Here is a 17,740-nt window from a genome sequence, read left to right as displayed (position 1 = left end):
TTTGTTGACCAGGAAGGGCAAAGGAGGGGTTCAGTTTATGGGTAGGAATTCAGCATAATATATCTCTGAGAAGATCACACCTTCAAAGCTGAGGATGTCTCGGCTCCAGAGCCAAGTACATCACAGTACTATAAGATCCTGAAGTCGGAACTGAAAGTTCTGTTATACTTTGGCTCTGCAGGTCATGATGTCAGAGCTGAGTGATGAAGCCAGCGAATCGGAGCTCCTGAACCGCAGCCTGTCCATGTGGCATGGGGTAGGCCAGATGATCTGTCGAGAAGAGCTGGATGTTCCACTGGACCTACACACGGCGTCCTCCATTGGCCAGTTCGAGGTGGTGCAGGAGTGTATTCAGCGGTAAGGAATGAGCAGAACATGACTAACACAGCTTTGTTGTTACTTATGCTGATTATATTTTTAAATGACTGGCTAACCTAGTAAGGAGGGCTTTAAACTAGGTTCGACGGGGACAGGTGAGCAAACACCACAGGTAAGTGGGGAACAAGACCTGGGAGATGGGTTGGAAACAGGAGGGAGCGTGGGCTATAATGGCAGAGAGAAAGGAGGGTCAGGCAGAGCTGGGAGGCAGGATCAAACCAGTATCTTAGATGCCTATATACAAATGCAAGAAGCATGGGTAATAAGCAGGAAGAACTGGAAGTGCTAATAAATAAATACAACTATGACATTGTTGGCATTACTGAAACTTGGTGGGATAATACACACGACTGGAATGTTGGTGTGGGTGGATATAGTTTGCTCAGGAAGGATAGACGGGAAAAAGGGAGGACGTGTTGCCTTATATATTAAAAATGTACACACTTGGACTGAGGTGGAGATGGACATAGGAGATGGAAGTGTTGAGAGTCTCTGGGTTAGGCTGAAAGGGGTAAAAAACACGGGTGATGTCGTGCTGGGAGTCTACTACAGGCCACCTAATCAGATGGAAGAGGTGGATGAGGCTTTTTTCAAACAACTAACAAAATCATCCAAAACCCAAGATTTGGTGGTGATGGGGGACTTCAACTATCCAGATATATGTTGGGAAAATAACACCGCGAGGCACAGACTATCCAAAAAGTTCCTGGACTGCATTGCAGACAACTTTTTATTTCAGAAAGTTGAAAAAGCTACTAAGGGGGAAGCTGTTCTAGACTTGATTTTAACAAATAGGGAGGAACTCGTTGGGAATTTGAAAGTAGAAGGAAGCTTGGGTGAAAGTGATCATGAAATCATAGAGTTTGCAATTCTAAGGAAGGGTAGAAGGGAGTACGCCAAAATAGAGACAATGGATTTCAGGAAGGCGGATTTTGGTAAGCTCAGGGAGCTGATAGGTAAGGTCCCATGGGAATCAAGACTGAGGGGGAAAACAACTGAGGAGAGTTGGCAGTTTTTCAAAGGGACACTATTAAGGGCCCAAAAGCAAGCTATTTCGATGGTTAGGAAAGATAGAAAATGTGGCAAAAGACCACCATGGCTTAACCATGAGATCTTGCGTGACCTACAAAATAAAAAGGCGTCATATAAAAAATGGAAACTAGGTCAGATTACAAAGGACGAATATAGGCAAATAACACAGGAATGCAGAGGCAAGATTAGAAAGGCAAAGGCACAAAATGAGCTCAAACTAGCTATGGGAATAAAGGGAAACAAGAAGACTTTTTATCAATACATTAGAAGCAAGAGGAAGACCAAGGACAGGGTAGGCCCACTGCTCAGTGAGGAAGGGGAAACAGTAACGGGAGACTTGGAAATGGCAGAGATGCTTAATGACTTCTTTGTTTCGGTCTTCACTGAGAAGTCTGAAGGAATGTCTAATTATAGTGAATGCTTACAGGAAGAGGGTAGGTTTAGAAGATAAAAAAAGAGCAAGTAAAAAATCAGTTAGAAAAGTGAAATGCCTACAAGTCACCAAGGCCTGATGAAATGCATCCTAGAATACTCAAGGAGTTAATAGAGGAGGTATCTGAGCCTCTAGCTATTATCTTTGGGAAATCATGGGAGACGGGGGAGATTCCAGAAGACTGGAAGGGGGCAAATATAGTGCCCATCTATAAAAAGGGAAATAAAAATAACCCAGGAAACTACAGACCAGTTAGTTTAACTTCTGTGCCAGGGAAGAAAATGGAGCAAGTAATTTAAAGAAATCATCTGCAAACACTTGGAAGGTGGTAAGGTGATAGGGAATAGCCAGCATGGATTTGTAAAGAACAAATCGTGTCAAACTAATCTGATAGCATACTTTGATAGGATAACGAGCCTTGTGGATAAGGGAGAAGCGGTGGATGTGATATACCTAGACTTTAGTAAGGCATTTGATACGGTCTCGCATGATATTCTTATAGATAAACTAGGAAAGTACAATTTAGATGGGGCTACTATAAGGTGGGTGCATAACTGGCTGGATAACTGTACTCAGAGAGTAGTTATTAATGGCTCCCAATCCTGCTGGAAAGGTATAACAAGTGGGGTTCCGCAGGGGTCTGTTTTGGGACCGGCTCTGTTCAATATCTTCATCAACGATTTAGATGTTGGCATAGAAAGTACGCTTGTTAAGTTTGCAGATGATACCAAACTGGGAGGGATTGCAACTGCTTTGGAGGACAGGGTCAAAATGATCTGGACAAATTGGAGAAATGGTCTGAGGTAAACAGGATGAAGTTCAATAAAGATAAATGCAAAGTGCTCCACTTAGGAAGGAACAATCAGTTTCACACATACAGAATGGGAAGAGACTGTCTAAGAAGGAGTATGGCAGAAAGAGATCTAGGGGTCATAGTGGACCACAAGCTTAATATGAGTCAACAGTGTGATACTGTTGCAAAAAAAGCAAACGTGATTCTGGGATGCATTAACAGGTGTGTTGTAAACAAGACTCGAGAAGTCATTCTTCCGCTTTACTCTGCGCTGGTTAGGCCTCAACTGGAGTATTGTGTCCAGTTCTGGGCACCGCATTTCAAGAAAGATGTGGAGAAATTGGAGAAGGTCCAGAGAAGAGCAACAAGAATGATTAAAGGTCTTGAGAACATGACCTATGAAGGAAGGCTGAAGGAATTGGGTTTGTTTAGTTTGGAAAAGAGAAGACTGAGAGGGGACATGATAGCAGTTTTCAGGTATCTAAAAGGGTGTCATCAGGAGGAGGGAGAAAACTTGTTCACCTTAGCCTCCAATGATAGAACAAGAAGCAATGGGCTTAAACTGCAGCAAGGGAGATTTAGATTGGACATTAGGAAAAAGTTCTTAACTGTCAGGGTAGTTAAACACTGGAATAGATTGCCTAGGGAAGTTGCGGAATCTCCATCTCTGGAGATATTTAAGAGTAGGTTAGATAATTATCTTTTAGGGATGGTCTAGACAGTATTTGGTCCTGCCATGAGGGCAGGGAACTGGACTCGATGACCTCTCAAGGTCCCTTCCAGTCCTAGAGTCTATGACAGCAGTACAGGGTCAGGCTGCACAAGGACAATGACCCTTTGCCAGTGAACTTCAGTGGTATCAGATCATTTGCTCAGTGTAAAGTGATTTGTGGGCCATGTTTGGGATGGGGAAATTCACCCCCCAAATTCCCACTGATTCAGCTGAACTGGAGTTAGATCTCATGGGGAGCCACAGTGTAGACAAGGCTCCAGTGCCTGACTTGTTTTTAAAACTGTTTTTATTTTAACTACGAAGATAATAAAGATGATTTTGACTGTGAGAGTCTGTGCTGCAGCTGTGATCAGCTTTAGTATTGGTTCAGCTGATTTCTTTTTACTTACTTTTCTTTCTTTCTTTCTTTTTTTAAGTGGGGAACTGGATTTAAATAAAAGAAACTGTGGTGGCTGGACCCCGCTGATGTACGCTTCCTACATCGGGCATGATACCATCGTGCATCTGCTGCTGGAGGCGGGAGTGAATGTGAACGTCCCGACGCCAGAAGGGCAGACCCCACTTATGCTGGCCTCCAGTTGTGGCAATGAGAGCGTTGCCTACTTCCTCCTCCAGGTGGGTGTTCAGGAATGGCTATGAAAAGCTGCTATTGCAAAATTGAAATGCCTGAGGAGCGGAATCCTCCACCAGTTCTGACAGAGAACTGTAAGCTCAGTGCACTGCTGTAAATTCAGCTTCCTGACAGGGATTCAAACTTTCTCAGAATCACAGCTCAGAGGGCAATGGCTAACAGACCCAAGAGAGATGCTGCAGTAAAGAACGTTCTGTGTTCTCTTGAAGCAAGGCGCAGAGCTGGAGATGAAGGACATTCATGGCTGGACTGCCCTCTTCCACTGCACCAGTGCTGGACACCAGCAGATGGTCAAATTCTTACTGGACAATGGGGCGAACGCCAACTGCAAGTAAGAGAAAAATACCTGGTATTTCTTTTCTGTCTCAAGGATTTCTACATGATTTCAAAAGCAAAAGGAGCACATTAGCATAAGTGCTCAGAGCATAAAGGAAGAAAATACATTCCTCCTTTTCCCTTGCAGTTTAAGAATATTAAATGTAATCCACTATCTCTGTGGGCCTTGGAGTTAATGTAGTGATCATAGTGCCATGTAAACTGAGAAGTGGAATCTGCCCACACTGCCACATTTAAACCAACATCACATGAAATGAAGTTCTGTTTTGGCTGATCTCTGTGAAAGCGAAAGAGCATTACAGCTTGCTCCTGACCTCAGTTGCACTCTGCTGCTGACCCTGTATAACTCAGTTGGTGCTCATGCAGGGTCGCTTAACGCATTGGCTGGCTTCCCATGCCTATGCTTCTAAGAACCTGCCATTGGTAGCATGCACATCAAACAACCTGCAATGGTATGTGTTGGTCGTGCTGTTTCTATTTTGTTAATGTCTAATGATACTGATTTCCAAAACTGAAAACCTCAGATACTTATTGGTGGAAGTCAGTGTAGTTCTGATGTCAGTGAAGCTAAACCAGTTTATACCTGCCAAGGATCTAGCCCCGAAATAGAATAGCTGACTCTCCTTCCTTAGGGTGGCTTTGCAGGACGCGGAGCAGTAAAATCTTTCTGATTATAACCCTATTTCCTTAATTTTTCCATGGGAAGAAATACTTGTTGTGTAAATGCATAAAATATTTATCGCAACAAATATGTATGTTCTTGAATTTCTGGCCTATTTGCAACACCATCAGTGACTGAATTGCGTGATACACCAAGAGCCGTGTCTCAGGAAAAAGATCCTTCCAGGCCCTTATATAGTACTAGCTGTCTGTTGGCTTTGGACAGCATATAGAGTGGGACATTAGTGTTCAGCTGAACATCAACTCATCATCTTCTTCAGAGTTCTGAATAACTTCCTTTGCATACCAAGGATCAAGTGTAGCTTGAAGTTTATCCCCAGCAAACAAACCCAGTTCAGAATTCATGTATGTAGAAAATGCATATTAAATACAACCAAAGCAGAGAATGTGGTGTGCAGGACAGAAACGGGGATGTGTCTGACAGGATTTGATCCCCTCCTGGAATTGCCTTTCCTGCTAACTACATTGGTGAAAGAGTGGTGGGGCTTGACCAAGTTTCAGCTGGAGGTGCCCTGGTGGGACATGCTATTATATTGGCCCCATCCTGCCTGGGATAGAGAGATTTAAAATAGTGGTTCTCAAACTTTTGTACTGGTGACCCCTTTCACATAGCAATCCTCTGAGTGAGACACCCTCCACCCCCCAAACACTTTTGTATATATTTAACACCATTATAAATGCTGGAGGCAAAGCAGGGTTTGGGGTGGAGGCTGACAGCTCGTGACCTCCTGAGGGGTCCCAACCCCCAGTTTGAGAGCCCCTGGATTGAAATGACATTTTAGTGGATGTGCCTTCTTAAGTAATACATGGCTTCATGAGCAAAGTACTCTTTTTTGGTAATGAATTCAATTTAACTTTGTGCTGGTTAAAGGAGCCAGTTTGACAAGCCCTGGAAATTGAGATCTTTTGCGAAGACTTGGCAAGCTGGTGTGTGGGTTCCGCTTCAGCCTTCGGTGGGCGAGATTTGCTCTTTGGTTCTTTTTTCTGTGTGTGACCAGCAAACCATATTATGTCTTTCATTCCACCTGTCCTGAGTCCAACCTACATGAGCTTTTTTTCTCTTATCCAGGGAGCCTGTGTATGGATATACACCTCTGATGGAAGCAGCTGCCTCTGGCCATGAGATAATTGTCCAGTATCTTCTCAATCATGTAAGTATCTGCCCAATTCTAAATAAATCCTAGAATCTTTAGCGTCCAGGCTTACCCTCAGGAGAACACAGGATTTGAGAGATCAGGCCTTCCAAAGGGTTATAGTTCTAGGCTGTTGCTCTCCTTTACAAGTCCCCTCTGGTGGTAGGTCACAGCCTCATTTTGTTGTTTTGTGGGGTTGAATGCCTATACATCTGTTATTTAATAAAGCAGGGAGATCCCAAATCCAAACTAACCTCTCTCCACAGCATGTATCTCCCCTAACAGCCCCTGCATGTTTACAGCATAGAATCTCTGGTCTTTCCTTAAGTGTAATTCGATTTTTCCAAAGGGGGTGAAATGCTCCTTTTTCTCTCCTTTCTAATACATATTTTGTTGTTAAAGAAACCCAAAATAACTTCCAAATTCCCACAGCCTATTTCTGACTCGCTATGTGCCTCACCCTTTCCCTCATGGTATAATCTGTTTAAAACTCTAGCCCATTTCCAGGGCAAAATTTTCACCTCTGCTTTCCAGAGGTGGTCTCTGTTGTTTTTTCTCCTTGCAATAGGTGTTGTATTGGACACATCCAATAAATGTAGCCAGGGATCCTGTGGTCAGCAGCGTTGGTTCATTCTGGACACACTGCTGCTGTGGGAGTGTTAGCTAGCTGTAGCTTTTAGCAAAAAATCTTTTTTTTTTTTTAATGAGATTGGCTAGGAGTTGGAGCCCCAGCCCAGGGGATTGTGACTGGGCCGTGATGACTTACACTACATAAGCTCCAGGCTGGGTTGCTGCTCCTTGCTATGCCTAGGGATAAGCACTTCAAATTTCATAGAAGCTTCAGTTTTTCCAAAATACAGCAGCATCCTAGCAGTCTGCTCATACACTGGTTCCCCACAGACTATCAGATCAAGTTCAAAATCTCTGCCCTTCCTCATGCCCCTCCACAGAATTAGCCCAAGACACTTTGAGAGCATGTAATGATTGCCCATCTCAGCTATTTTTCTCAGGAACTAGAAAGCTGTCATTCCAAGGATGGGGGTGGGGCAGAAGTTGGGACTTTCTCAACAATATGGCTAATTAGACTTCAATGCTTATTAACAGAGGAGACGAGAGACCTCCAATCTCACTGCCTTGAGACCAAAAATCAGCAGTGAAGAAGGGCTCTCAAAATACACAATGATAGTGATTCTAGTAGGAGCAGTCGCAGAACCAGTGTGTAAAATAACTGTTAAATAAAATTGTCTCCTCTTGTTAGACACCATGGTGAGGAAGTTCCCTCTTCCCTCTACAGTGTCGCTTGCCTTAGAAGTGAAGCCGTGCTCTGCTGCACCATGCACCAAGGGCATAGTTTGTTTGAATTGCTGGACATGCTGTGCTGTGTTGCTCTCAAGCTCACAGAATAAGGAACACAGCCTGTGCTGCCATGTTCCCATGTCTGAACCCTCGCTCAGATGAAACAATCGTGGAACGAATTGTGCCTACTCTCCTCTTTCTGTCCATCCTAGGAGAGGAGGAGCAATTTGTTCAATGACTCTCTAACCTGAGCAGGATTGTCCCTATTGTTTTGGATTTGAAACTCTGTGCCAGGCAGGACTAAGCCTGTGGGACTACCATCCTGACGGGCTTCTGGAATATTGATATAAGTGTTGGTAATGATATTAACGCCCCAATAGTTTGAGGGCTGGTCTACGCTACTGCTTCAGTTGATGTAACTTCTTTCGCTCAGAGGTGTGAAAAAGACACTCCTCTGAGCGATGCAAGTGACAGCGACCTAAGCTCTGTCCACACTGTCAGTGGGAGACGCTCTCCCACTGGCTTAGCTTCTGCCTTTCGCGGAGGTGGAGTAATTATGCTGATAGGAGAGCGCTCTCCTGTCAGCACAGCACATCTTCAGCAGACATGCTATAGTGGCACAGCTGCGCTGACGTGACGCCGTAGTGTAGACTTGTCCCTGAAAGGATCTAGACACTCAGGGCAAGTCAGACTATTGAAACAGCCCTTGTTTTTAGCCTTTTTGACTCTCATAAAGCGTGATGTCAGTTAATATCTGATCCACCCCTAGGAGATCCTATCCAGTGCTTTGTAGGTCTGTATGTTCTGCCTAGCAGGCATCCTCCACCTCCATGCTAATGTTCGAATATTCACTCCTCTTGGCTTCTAACCACAGTGAGCCCCTTTATAAAACTTAAATGTAACTTGCATAGTGACTTTGTTCAGAAAAATGAAGCAATGAAGGAATAATCGACAGCAGATCAAGCAAGATTCTGGTGGTGATGCAGAAAAGTGAGATATTAGGCATTTGTTAAGAGAGAGCAGACAGCAAATCATTAGGCGCAGTAGCACTGAGAAGAGACTCAGGGAATTTATCCATGGCTGTCAAGGAGCCTTGTGCTTCCATTAAAAAGGCAGACAAGAAAAGGAGGATCTTGATGGAATATGAAAGTTCTTTGATTCCCTTGAATTGTGTGCGTGGTGTCCATTCAGAACACGCACGCCAGAAGTATGTATTGCCTTCCCACAGGGCGTGAAGGTGGATGTGAGAGAGAACACGGGAGCCACAGCACGGGCTCTGGCCATGAAGTATGGACACATGAAGATCGTGGGGCTGATGGACCTACACGCAGCCCCAGTGCCCAAAGTCTTCTGCAGGGGCCCAGGTAACTGAGACACCTCCTTGTATGTGCACGTTAAGGGAAGGTGCTTGGGGAAGAGGCTGTTGCTGTTTTATAGTGCAGTGATTGAGTGGGAGAGATACTTCAGGTGTCTGCTGGAAATCTCTCTCCTTTGAAAAGCAGTGGAGGCCTGGATGGGTAGCCCTTGCTGGTGCGAGGGGTGCCCCAGTCAACCATTGTTCGCTCACCCTTTGCTTTATTTCACTGGTTTTCCCTCTGCTTTTAAAGGGCCAGTAGCAAATCAAGGATGTAAGTAGCTGGAGCTACTGTGCCGCTAACTGTCTGTGCTTGGACCACAGGAAAATACTGTGAAGATCTGAGCTCCTCGGATGAATCGTGCTCCACTCCCCAGAGACAGAGACCAGTCCGTAAGACCAAGGGCCCCAGTATCCATGAGGGGCCCCAAGCTTTGGCTAAGATAACAGCTGTGGGAATTGCGGGGAAGAAGCAGTCTCGCTGTGGTGAGTGTAGGTCGGGGAATCTAACTGTGAGGCTCCGTCATGGTCTCAGGGGTGCCACAGTACTGCTTTGCTGTTACTCCAGCACCAGCACTTCTCTGCTCCTTTAGATTGGGCCTTGCTGCATGGCTCCTACAGCTGCCAGCACTGAGCAAACTCCTGTCATTCCAGGGACTGAAAGCCAGCTCTAAAAACCATCTCCCAGCTGATCCATGATAGGCATGAATTTTTTTACCTATCAGCTGAGAATGTTCTTCAGCATCATCTCAATCTCTGTTTGCTGTTTGGCTCTTGAGATTGGCCACTCTTCCCTTCCCAAGATAGAGTCAGGAGTCACAGAGCCATTCACAAACCAGCAGGAGTGTCTGAGAGGATTCAAGACAGGACAAATAGCAGGAATGATTAAACTAATTTTCTAGCTTCAGGGCCAGGTGACCTGTATCTGCCTGAGCACTGGGAAACATTTCCTGTTGCAGTGGAAATTGGTGAGGTCGGCCATGTGATGGGCAGGGAGAAACATCAGCTGGATTTAAACATTAATCCCTCGATGAAGGTGACAGGCCCACCTAAATATAGGGCGAGCATGAGCTTTGCCCTGTGTTGGGTGCATGGCGTGGAGTGGTGATGACCAGTGAGTCTAGCCAGCTACCTGGTTATCATGGATGGCCAAGAATATTGATTTGTATTGAAGAAAAAATACCAACCCTCAGATTCCCTTGAGCTTGAACTGACCTTATTTGAATGTTGTTCAGGCTAATGAGGAAACACACTACTGTCTGGTACTTCCTGTTGGTGTAGCCTGATGCTATTACTGGGAGGTGACTGTATTGAAATGCTCAAACCACCAGTGGCAGAACTGCACAGGGTGTTGCCCGTGTGCTGACCCAGAAACTCAGGGAAGGGAGGAAATACTCCCAGCTCAGTAAGCTGGAGGTGTGTCTGCTGTAAGGCTGGTTATGTGCGAACCTCTTAGATACAGGCATTTGGCTAGAGCTTGGTCAGCGGCCAGCGTTGATCTTGCCTACAAAAGGAGTTATTAGGCTTCCACATTCCTGGTAATTTTGTTCATTGTTGAAAGGGGAATGGAAGCTGGTTATTTTAAAATGTGATTTCTCCCCCTGATTGTCTTCAGATCCGTGGACGTTTGCCAGCAGCTGCTGCTCCCCATACTGCAGCCTGTCTGGTAACTTGTATTCTCATCTCTTTGCACACAGAGCAGGTCCCTCCGCAGGGCTACGTTACCTTCAGTGACAATGGCAACTTTGAAGGGGAGGATCTCCGGTTCCGGGATGTCACCTCTCCAATCAACGAGCAAGATGTGGAAAGTAGCAGCAGCAGGGGTAGGGCATGGTCTCGGAGGGTCTAGCTTCCAGTGTGAGTGACCTGGGGTTGAGAACTGCCTCGGAGCTTGCACGTTTCCTTTCTCATCTCCCCACCCTTTAGGTCTGAAGAGCTCCTAGGAAGGCATTTTGCCCAAGATTCAAGCAAGAAAGGGGGCACCCCATCAGTGCATAGGCGTCCTCTGTTGGAATGGCATAGATTCTGTCCTGCCATCCCAGAGGAGAGTGAAGTGCCATGATGGAAGGAGGAGAGAGGGGTAGAAGGAAAATGAATGCCATCCATCTGTACTGGCCTTATGTCAGACATTGGGAGACCTCTCCTGGGTGCTTAGGGACAAGAACAGATTTAGCTGGTAACCCCACACCCTAAAACATACACCTGTTACCCATTACTGCAGTCAATGATACTAAATGGCTATAAATCTGTTCATCAATGCAGTGCACTGAAACTGCCTGACACCCATTGGCAGTGGTATGGGGAAGGATGGGTGCCCCTGTTCCAGACATGATACTCTCCATTCAGTCCTCAGAGTAACCTCCTAATCTGAGCAGCTGCTGCACGCAGACTCGGGCTGGATGTCTACATGAGGTGAGAAGATCAAGGGGAAGAAGCAGGAACTCATTGTTTTCCTTTCTGCTCCCCTCCAGAAGAGAGTGCTTTCTTCACCAACAACTTGGACACTATCAGGAGCAGCAGCAGCAGCAGCGAGTGTCTGCCCAAAGCCCTGGGGGTCAGCAGTGAGGGCTCCCTGGAGAGCAATGAGGTGGGGCTTTTGTCTCTTCTTGGTCACTGCCGTTGGTGGAACATGGGAACTCACAAATATGCCAGCCACTTGCCATGACTTTACATCTGCCGTGAGACTGTAGGATCCAGGGACAGGAGGGGAGAACCTCCAGGGTAGAAGGAAACCTGTAAACTCTGTTTAAATGTGTTAAGGCTGTGGTTCTCAACCAAGAGTAGGTGTACTTCTCAGATACGCAGAGGTTTTCTGGGGGTCAATCAACTCCTCTAGATGTTTTCCTAGTTTTACAACAGGCTACATAAAGAGCACAAGCAAAGTCAGTACAAACTAAAATTTCATACAAACAATGATTTGTTTGTAATGCTCTATATACTGTACACTGAAATATAAGTATAATTATATTCCAATCAATTTATTTTATAATCTGTATGGTAAAAATGAGAAAGTAAGAGGTTTTTCAATAATAGTGTGCTGTGACCCTTGGGTATTTTTTTTATCTGATTTTATAAGCAAGTAGTTTTTAAGTGAGGTAAAACTTGGCATATGCAAGACAAATCGGACCCCTGAAAGGGGCACAGTAGTCTGGTAAGTTTGAGAGCCACTGTGTTAGGGGATGGGAAGTTGTCTCATTTCTTGTTGATCTGAATATCTGAGCACCCTCCCTGCAGAGTGGTTTCCTGATGGGTAGATTAGTAACTCTCCAATCACAGCACTTTCTCTTGTCCCAGGGATTCACTGCCCTCCTCACCAGAGAAGGCTCGGACCATGAGACCATTTGATTCAGGAGCTTTCTTGAAGCCTCTTACAAACAGCGAGGCAGTGAATACAAACAGCAAATTCTTGTCCTGAGATGAAACCCTTTCCATGATCATTTAGCCCCAGGGCCATATACATAGCCACTTTGTGGTCGACAGCATCCTGACAGGTGCCAGCAGACTCCCCTCCCTACACTATGCTGGGCTCTAGCTGGTGATGTCTGTGCCCTTCCATGGTGAGCACTAACATTCACCATGATTTTAAAAGTCCATTCTTTTTCCCCAATCCCTGAGCCCTTGCTCTGCTTGTTTGTGGCCTGTCCCTAACCCACAGTCTAGAAAGGAAGTTTTTCATACCCTAGCACAGGGCTCGGCAACCTTTCAGAAGTGGTATGCTGAGTCTTCATTTATTCACTCTAATTTAAGGTTTCGCGTGCCGGTAATACATTTTAACATTTTTAGAAGGTCTCTTTCTATAAGTCTATAATATATAACTAAACTATTGTTGTATATAAAGTAAATAAGGTTTAAAAATGTTTAAGACGCTTAATTTAAAATTAAAATGCAGAATCTCCCAGACTGGTGGCCAGGACCTGGGCAGTGTGAGTGCCACTGAAAATCAACTCGTGCGCTGCCTTCGGCACACGTGCCACGGGTTGCCTACCCCTGCCCTAGCACTTGATAACTGTTGAAGGAAGTTGGCCAGGTCACTGGATCAGGTCACTTGGATTTGTGGAAGTAGGATGGCACCACTGCTTCTAAGGTGGTCCTGGCTTCTACAGGTTGGAGTATGGGGAGGGAGTCTGGACTTGGAATCTATGTAAGTTACTCAGTGGTTCGAGTAACCACTTGCATTCTTAGACCAGGTTCTGGATTTGGTGTAGGTGTGCTTGATGGGTGTGACATTGTTGGGCACTAGGAAGGCTCCCCAGTTCCTGAGCTGCTGCTCACAGGAATAACTACACGCTATCCTTCCGCTAGTCAGCGGGGTCAATGTTTCTCTGGGCTTGAAAGAATGCAGTACATGATGGCTGCTTTGTGGTGCTGGCACTCCAAGGATTAGCTCCAAAGCAAGGCCTCTCTATCGTAGTGCAGCATTCTGGAGATTCATCAAAGAGAACACTGCCCTGGATTCCAGCCTGGTCATTTGGCTTTCTCAGATAAGGAAGCAATGCTGATCCCTCCCCCTCCCCCATTCTCCCCCAGTCAGCTTTGATGCCAAACCTCTTGCAGCTTGTTCTAATACTCTTAAAATGGAGAGGCTGCTTTTACAGTGAAACTCCTGCTCGGGCGTCACTATTGCTCTGATGGAACATTCCTGATCATTTCAGACTCCAGTGCTTCTAACCTTGGCGCCTTAAACTTTCCTCCCAGCCAGGTGTAATTATTAGAGCAGTTTTTGTTACTGTTTGTGTGGTGGTAGCACCTAAGAGCCTGCTTATGACCCATTGTGCTAGGTGCTGTACAAACACAGAACAAAGACAGACTCTGCCCCAAGGAGCTTACAGTCCTGCCTGATGCAGTTCCGTCCTACCTAAAACCCTTGGCGTGGTGCATTGGGGAATCCTCTCTTTCGCTTGTCTCCCTGAGACTTTAGTCCCTGCAAGTTGCTCTTTGCTCAGGACTTCACCCTGGAAGTCCTCTTTAACAAGTGATTGCTTAGTATTTACCACCCACACTTCTGGGCCTCTGCTCCATTTAGGAAACGGTCTCTAATTGGGGAATGTGGCTAAGACAGAGTATTCTGTTCCCACCACTGTCCCTACAATGAGCTTCCCCAAACTCAGAGCCTGGGACTGAAGTAGCTGAGAGTTTCCCCACGTTCCACGCCATGCAGTTGACCCTGTGCCATTAAACAGGCCCCTTCTGTCTCTCCAGGACTCTGACCATGCGGAAAAGCTCTGTAGTCGGAAACAGGCTAAAAGCTATGTAAAGATCAAGACCCGGTACAGCAACAGTGACAGCCAGTGGTTTCAGAGCCCAGGCAAAGCTGGGGTGACTAGTCAGCACTGTATGCTCCCTAACCCAGAGGCCACCACCTACACAGGACCCCAGGTAAGAGCTGTAAAGGAGAACAGAAAACTCACACGTTCTCACCCCATCACCGATGTGTCAATGCAAAGCTATTGGAGATCCCTCAAAGAGAATGCTGCCCCAGGACTCCAGGTCATTTGGCTTTCTCAGATAAGGAAGCAATGCTGCCTCTCCCACCCCAACCCCCATCCCCAAGTAGACTTTGACGCTGAACCTCTGCAGCACATTCTAATACTCCTAAAATGGAGAGGCTGCTTTCGCAGTGAAACTCCTGCTCAGGCATCGCTATTGCTCCGATGGAGCATTCTTGATCACTGCATCCCAGTACTTCTAACCGTGGCTCCTTAAGCTGTCCTCCCAGCCCAGTGTAATTACCAGAGCAAGTGCGACCTCCATGACTTCTGCAGTGGCCAGTGTGGCTGACCCCAGGGTCACTCAAGCAGCTAGCCCTGGGGACAGCCACACTAGCCATTGCTGGAGCGGCTCTGCAGCCATCCGCTCGGGTGGCCCCGCAGCCAGTTGCACCAGCCGCTGCTGGAGCAGCCTCAGCCCCGGGTCCAGCCACACCGACTGCAGCTCTAGAGGCTCTGGGCAGCTGGTCCTGGGGATCACCCAAGCAGCAGCCAATGCAGCTGCCCCAGGGATCTCCTGAGAAGCGGTCCTGGGGGCAGCCAGAGCAGTTGCTGGCCCCCCGGGGCTCCTCCCTGCCAGCTGGTGCCGCAGCACACCCTCCCGTCCCCATAAGATTCAGTCAGGGGTATTTATGGTATAAGTCATTAACACTATCTTTATATTTTACATAATTCAAAACTTCATCCATACCCATTTCATTAGCAGTTCCTTGGCTTTCCCTATCAATCTGGTTAGCAGGACAGGCATATAATGTACTGCTGGGATATCGTGAATTTCACACAGATGCTCAAAGGTAGATAGAATTCCAATACGTCCTCAGTATCTTCGTAAATGGGACAAATCCTTTCCCAGTGTTTGTTGTCATGAGAGGATGGATCTCCAGACTGTGGCATCTTTTTCTGCTGTTTCAAGACTTGGAGCTGAAATCTGGCAGATTCCTGTTGCATCTGGTGAGCCTTCTCCTCAGCAGCCAGCCATTCCATAAGCCTTAAATGGGCTTCCTTTTCTATATCAGTTATCTTTTGCTTTTCCTGCAGTCGAAGATGTATCCACTTTTTTGTTCATGTTCTAGTTGCTGCTGGTTTCTCACTGCAAGCATTTTCACTGGGTCTACTTCCCTATCACTGGCCATTAACAGATTTTTTCAGTTCTTGCTCTGGGGCCTTTTTCTTAAGACAACCCCCTCTGTAAGCACAATTCTTCAAGGATTTTTCTGTCAGGCTCCTACAATGAGTGAGCCAGGATCATATGAACTGATTTTTAACCCTTAAACTCTCCAATATCAAAATTAATTTTTGACAAGTGTATGATTCTGATCCAAAAACTCAATTAACCTGTGGTAATGTGTATCCTACCAACTGTACCACTGTGACCAGAATCCCAGGGGAGCCAGCTGAGGTCACTCAATTAGGATGAACTGCAAAGCACACAGGCACACAATAGCTTCTATATTACCTCACTGGCTGCCCAGAAGCCAACAACACAGTTCCCGTAAAGTAACCCAGCCTCAGGCCTCCACCTAGACACCCAAATCAGGTATGATGAGGATTTCTGAAAATCTTATATATAAAAGCTCTACCAATCCCAAAGCATCAGACACATTACCTCCCAGGTTAATGAATATTCCAGACCTTTCCCAAATACATGCTTACAGACAATTCTTATTAAATAAACTAAAATTTATTAACAAAAGGAGAGAGAATTGGTTAAAAGATCAGTGTACATACAGACATGACTCAACTTTTGAGATTCAGATTCATAGCGTAGATCGGAGATCGGCAGCCTTTCAGAAGTGGTGTGCCAAGTCGTCATTTATTCACTCTAATTTAAGGTTTTGCGTGCCAGTAATACATTTTAACGTTTTTAGAAGGTCTCTTTCTATAAGTCTCTATAATATATAACTAAACTATTGTTGTATGTAAAATAAACAAGGTTTTTAAAATGTTTACGAAGCTTCATTTAAAATTAAATTAAAATGCAGAGGCCCCCAGACCGGTGGCCAGGACCCAGGCAGCAAGAGTGCCTCTGAAAATCAGCTCATGTGCTGCCTTTGGCACACGTGCCATAAGTTGCCTACCTCTGGCATAGATGGTGAGCTTTGTAGATGCAGAGTTCTTTCAGAAATAGACCATAGGTTATAGGCCAATGTTTGTATTCAGGGCGGACCAGTCAGCACTGGGATCTCAGTCCTTATGGCTTAGGCTTCCACTGCATGAAGCCTCAAGCAGATCTGAGATGGCAGGATGAGGATCAGGATCCAAGCCATTTTTTATACAGTTTCAGGTCCTCTTTTGACAGCTCAAAGTCCCTCGGTGAACAATAGACACTCATTTTCTAAGCATCGCAGATAATTCATACAGATTGACATAAGGCAATTGCCTATTTTTTCCACCATTTGCAGATGATTTGCTATACATTTCAGAGAGATGAATACAGCAATATCCTAGGTTTACTGTTCGTTTAAATCATAGAATATCAGGGTTGGAAGGGACCTCAGGAGATCGTCTAGTCCAAATCCCCAGTCAGTTTATTTTTCAAACCCCAGTTCTCTAAATGGCCCCCTCCAAAGACTGAACTCACAACCCTGGGTGGCCAGTGCTCAAACCACTGAGCTATCCCTCCCCTTGATCTCTGAATTAGCGGAATACTGCATAGACAAGGACTGTTTGATTACATTGTTGATTTCTACCTTTTTATATATTTAATATATAAATTATATATTTTATATATTCTAAAAAAACCAACCCACAAACATTATCTCCCTGTATGTTTTTAAGGGTTGAATTTGAGTCAGTTATCCTGCAGGATGCTTAACTCTTTCTGGCCATGTGTCATACCTTTCTGGTCATGTGTCATGCCATACTCATGTGTGGAAGGGAGAAACTAGAGCTCCTGGATACACCCTGAGGACTTTCCAACATTGATATGAGCGGTGTTTACATTGACTTCTTTGTAAGGCCAATTTATTGATGCATGCTTTGAACCAAGTTAAAAACTTAGTACGTACTTTGTGAAACACTTCAGTGATTCCAGGGTTTTGTCTATGTGTTGACTTAACATGGTCATTAACGTTTTTCAGAGATCACTTACTCTGGCATTCAGCCATGAAAGCTGTGAGGACTTGTACCTCAGTTTCCCTTTGTGTACAGCAGTTCAAGCTTGTAATGGTCTTTTTGCTGTGGGAAGTTTTAGGATTGTGTACAGACATGAGCTGTGAAACCTTAACATTATTAGGCTTTTTAATACAAAGTGTGTTCTTATTGAGCCAAACAGCATAATCATAAGGGTTTCTAGTATGTACCACTCTTAACATGTACAATATGCATGATTGTGAACATTATTACAGTTTTTGGTGTCAGCAACAAGTTAGTTACAATCAATTAGCAATAACATCAGTTCTATCACAAGTGTGCATTTACAGTTATCCTTGCCATGCCAAGCCTTTTGTTTCTC

The 17,740-nt window shown here is 45.3% G+C and overlaps 1 protein-coding gene across 5 annotated transcripts in view; it reads left to right on the top strand.

The window, feature by feature from the left end:
• ANKS3 (ankyrin repeat and sterile alpha motif domain containing 3) overlaps nt 1-17,740 on the top strand; it is a 35,470-nt gene that overhangs the window by 5,330 nt on the left and 12,400 nt on the right. For 3 of the 5 annotated variants that reach the window (XM_050968202.1, XM_050968203.1, XM_050968204.1), the window contains exons 2-10: nt 182-357; nt 3,786-3,984; nt 4,210-4,331; nt 6,087-6,168; nt 8,675-8,810; nt 9,125-9,286; nt 10,498-10,623; nt 11,272-11,387; nt 14,000-14,176. In XM_050968202.1, coding sequence (XP_050824159.1) covers nt 185-357; nt 3,786-3,984; nt 4,210-4,331; nt 6,087-6,168; nt 8,675-8,810; nt 9,125-9,286; nt 10,498-10,623; nt 11,272-11,387; nt 14,000-14,176 — 1,293 coding nt within the window. In that variant the 5' untranslated portion in view covers nt 182-184. Of the gene's footprint in view, nt 1-181; nt 358-3,785; nt 3,985-4,132; nt 4,332-6,086; nt 6,169-8,674; nt 8,811-9,124; nt 9,287-10,497; nt 10,624-11,271; nt 11,388-13,999; nt 14,177-17,740 lie in introns of those variants that run through there. The other 2 variants (XM_050968205.1, XM_050968206.1) reach the window with 2 other exon arrangements.

This window comes from Gopherus flavomarginatus, chromosome 9 (assembly GCF_025201925.1).
Source record: "Gopherus flavomarginatus isolate rGopFla2 chromosome 9, rGopFla2.mat.asm, whole genome shotgun sequence".
In the NCBI taxonomy this organism is placed as follows: Eukaryota; Metazoa; Chordata; order Testudines; family Testudinidae; genus Gopherus; species Gopherus flavomarginatus.
This window is presented reverse-complemented; position numbering and strand designations above follow the sequence as displayed.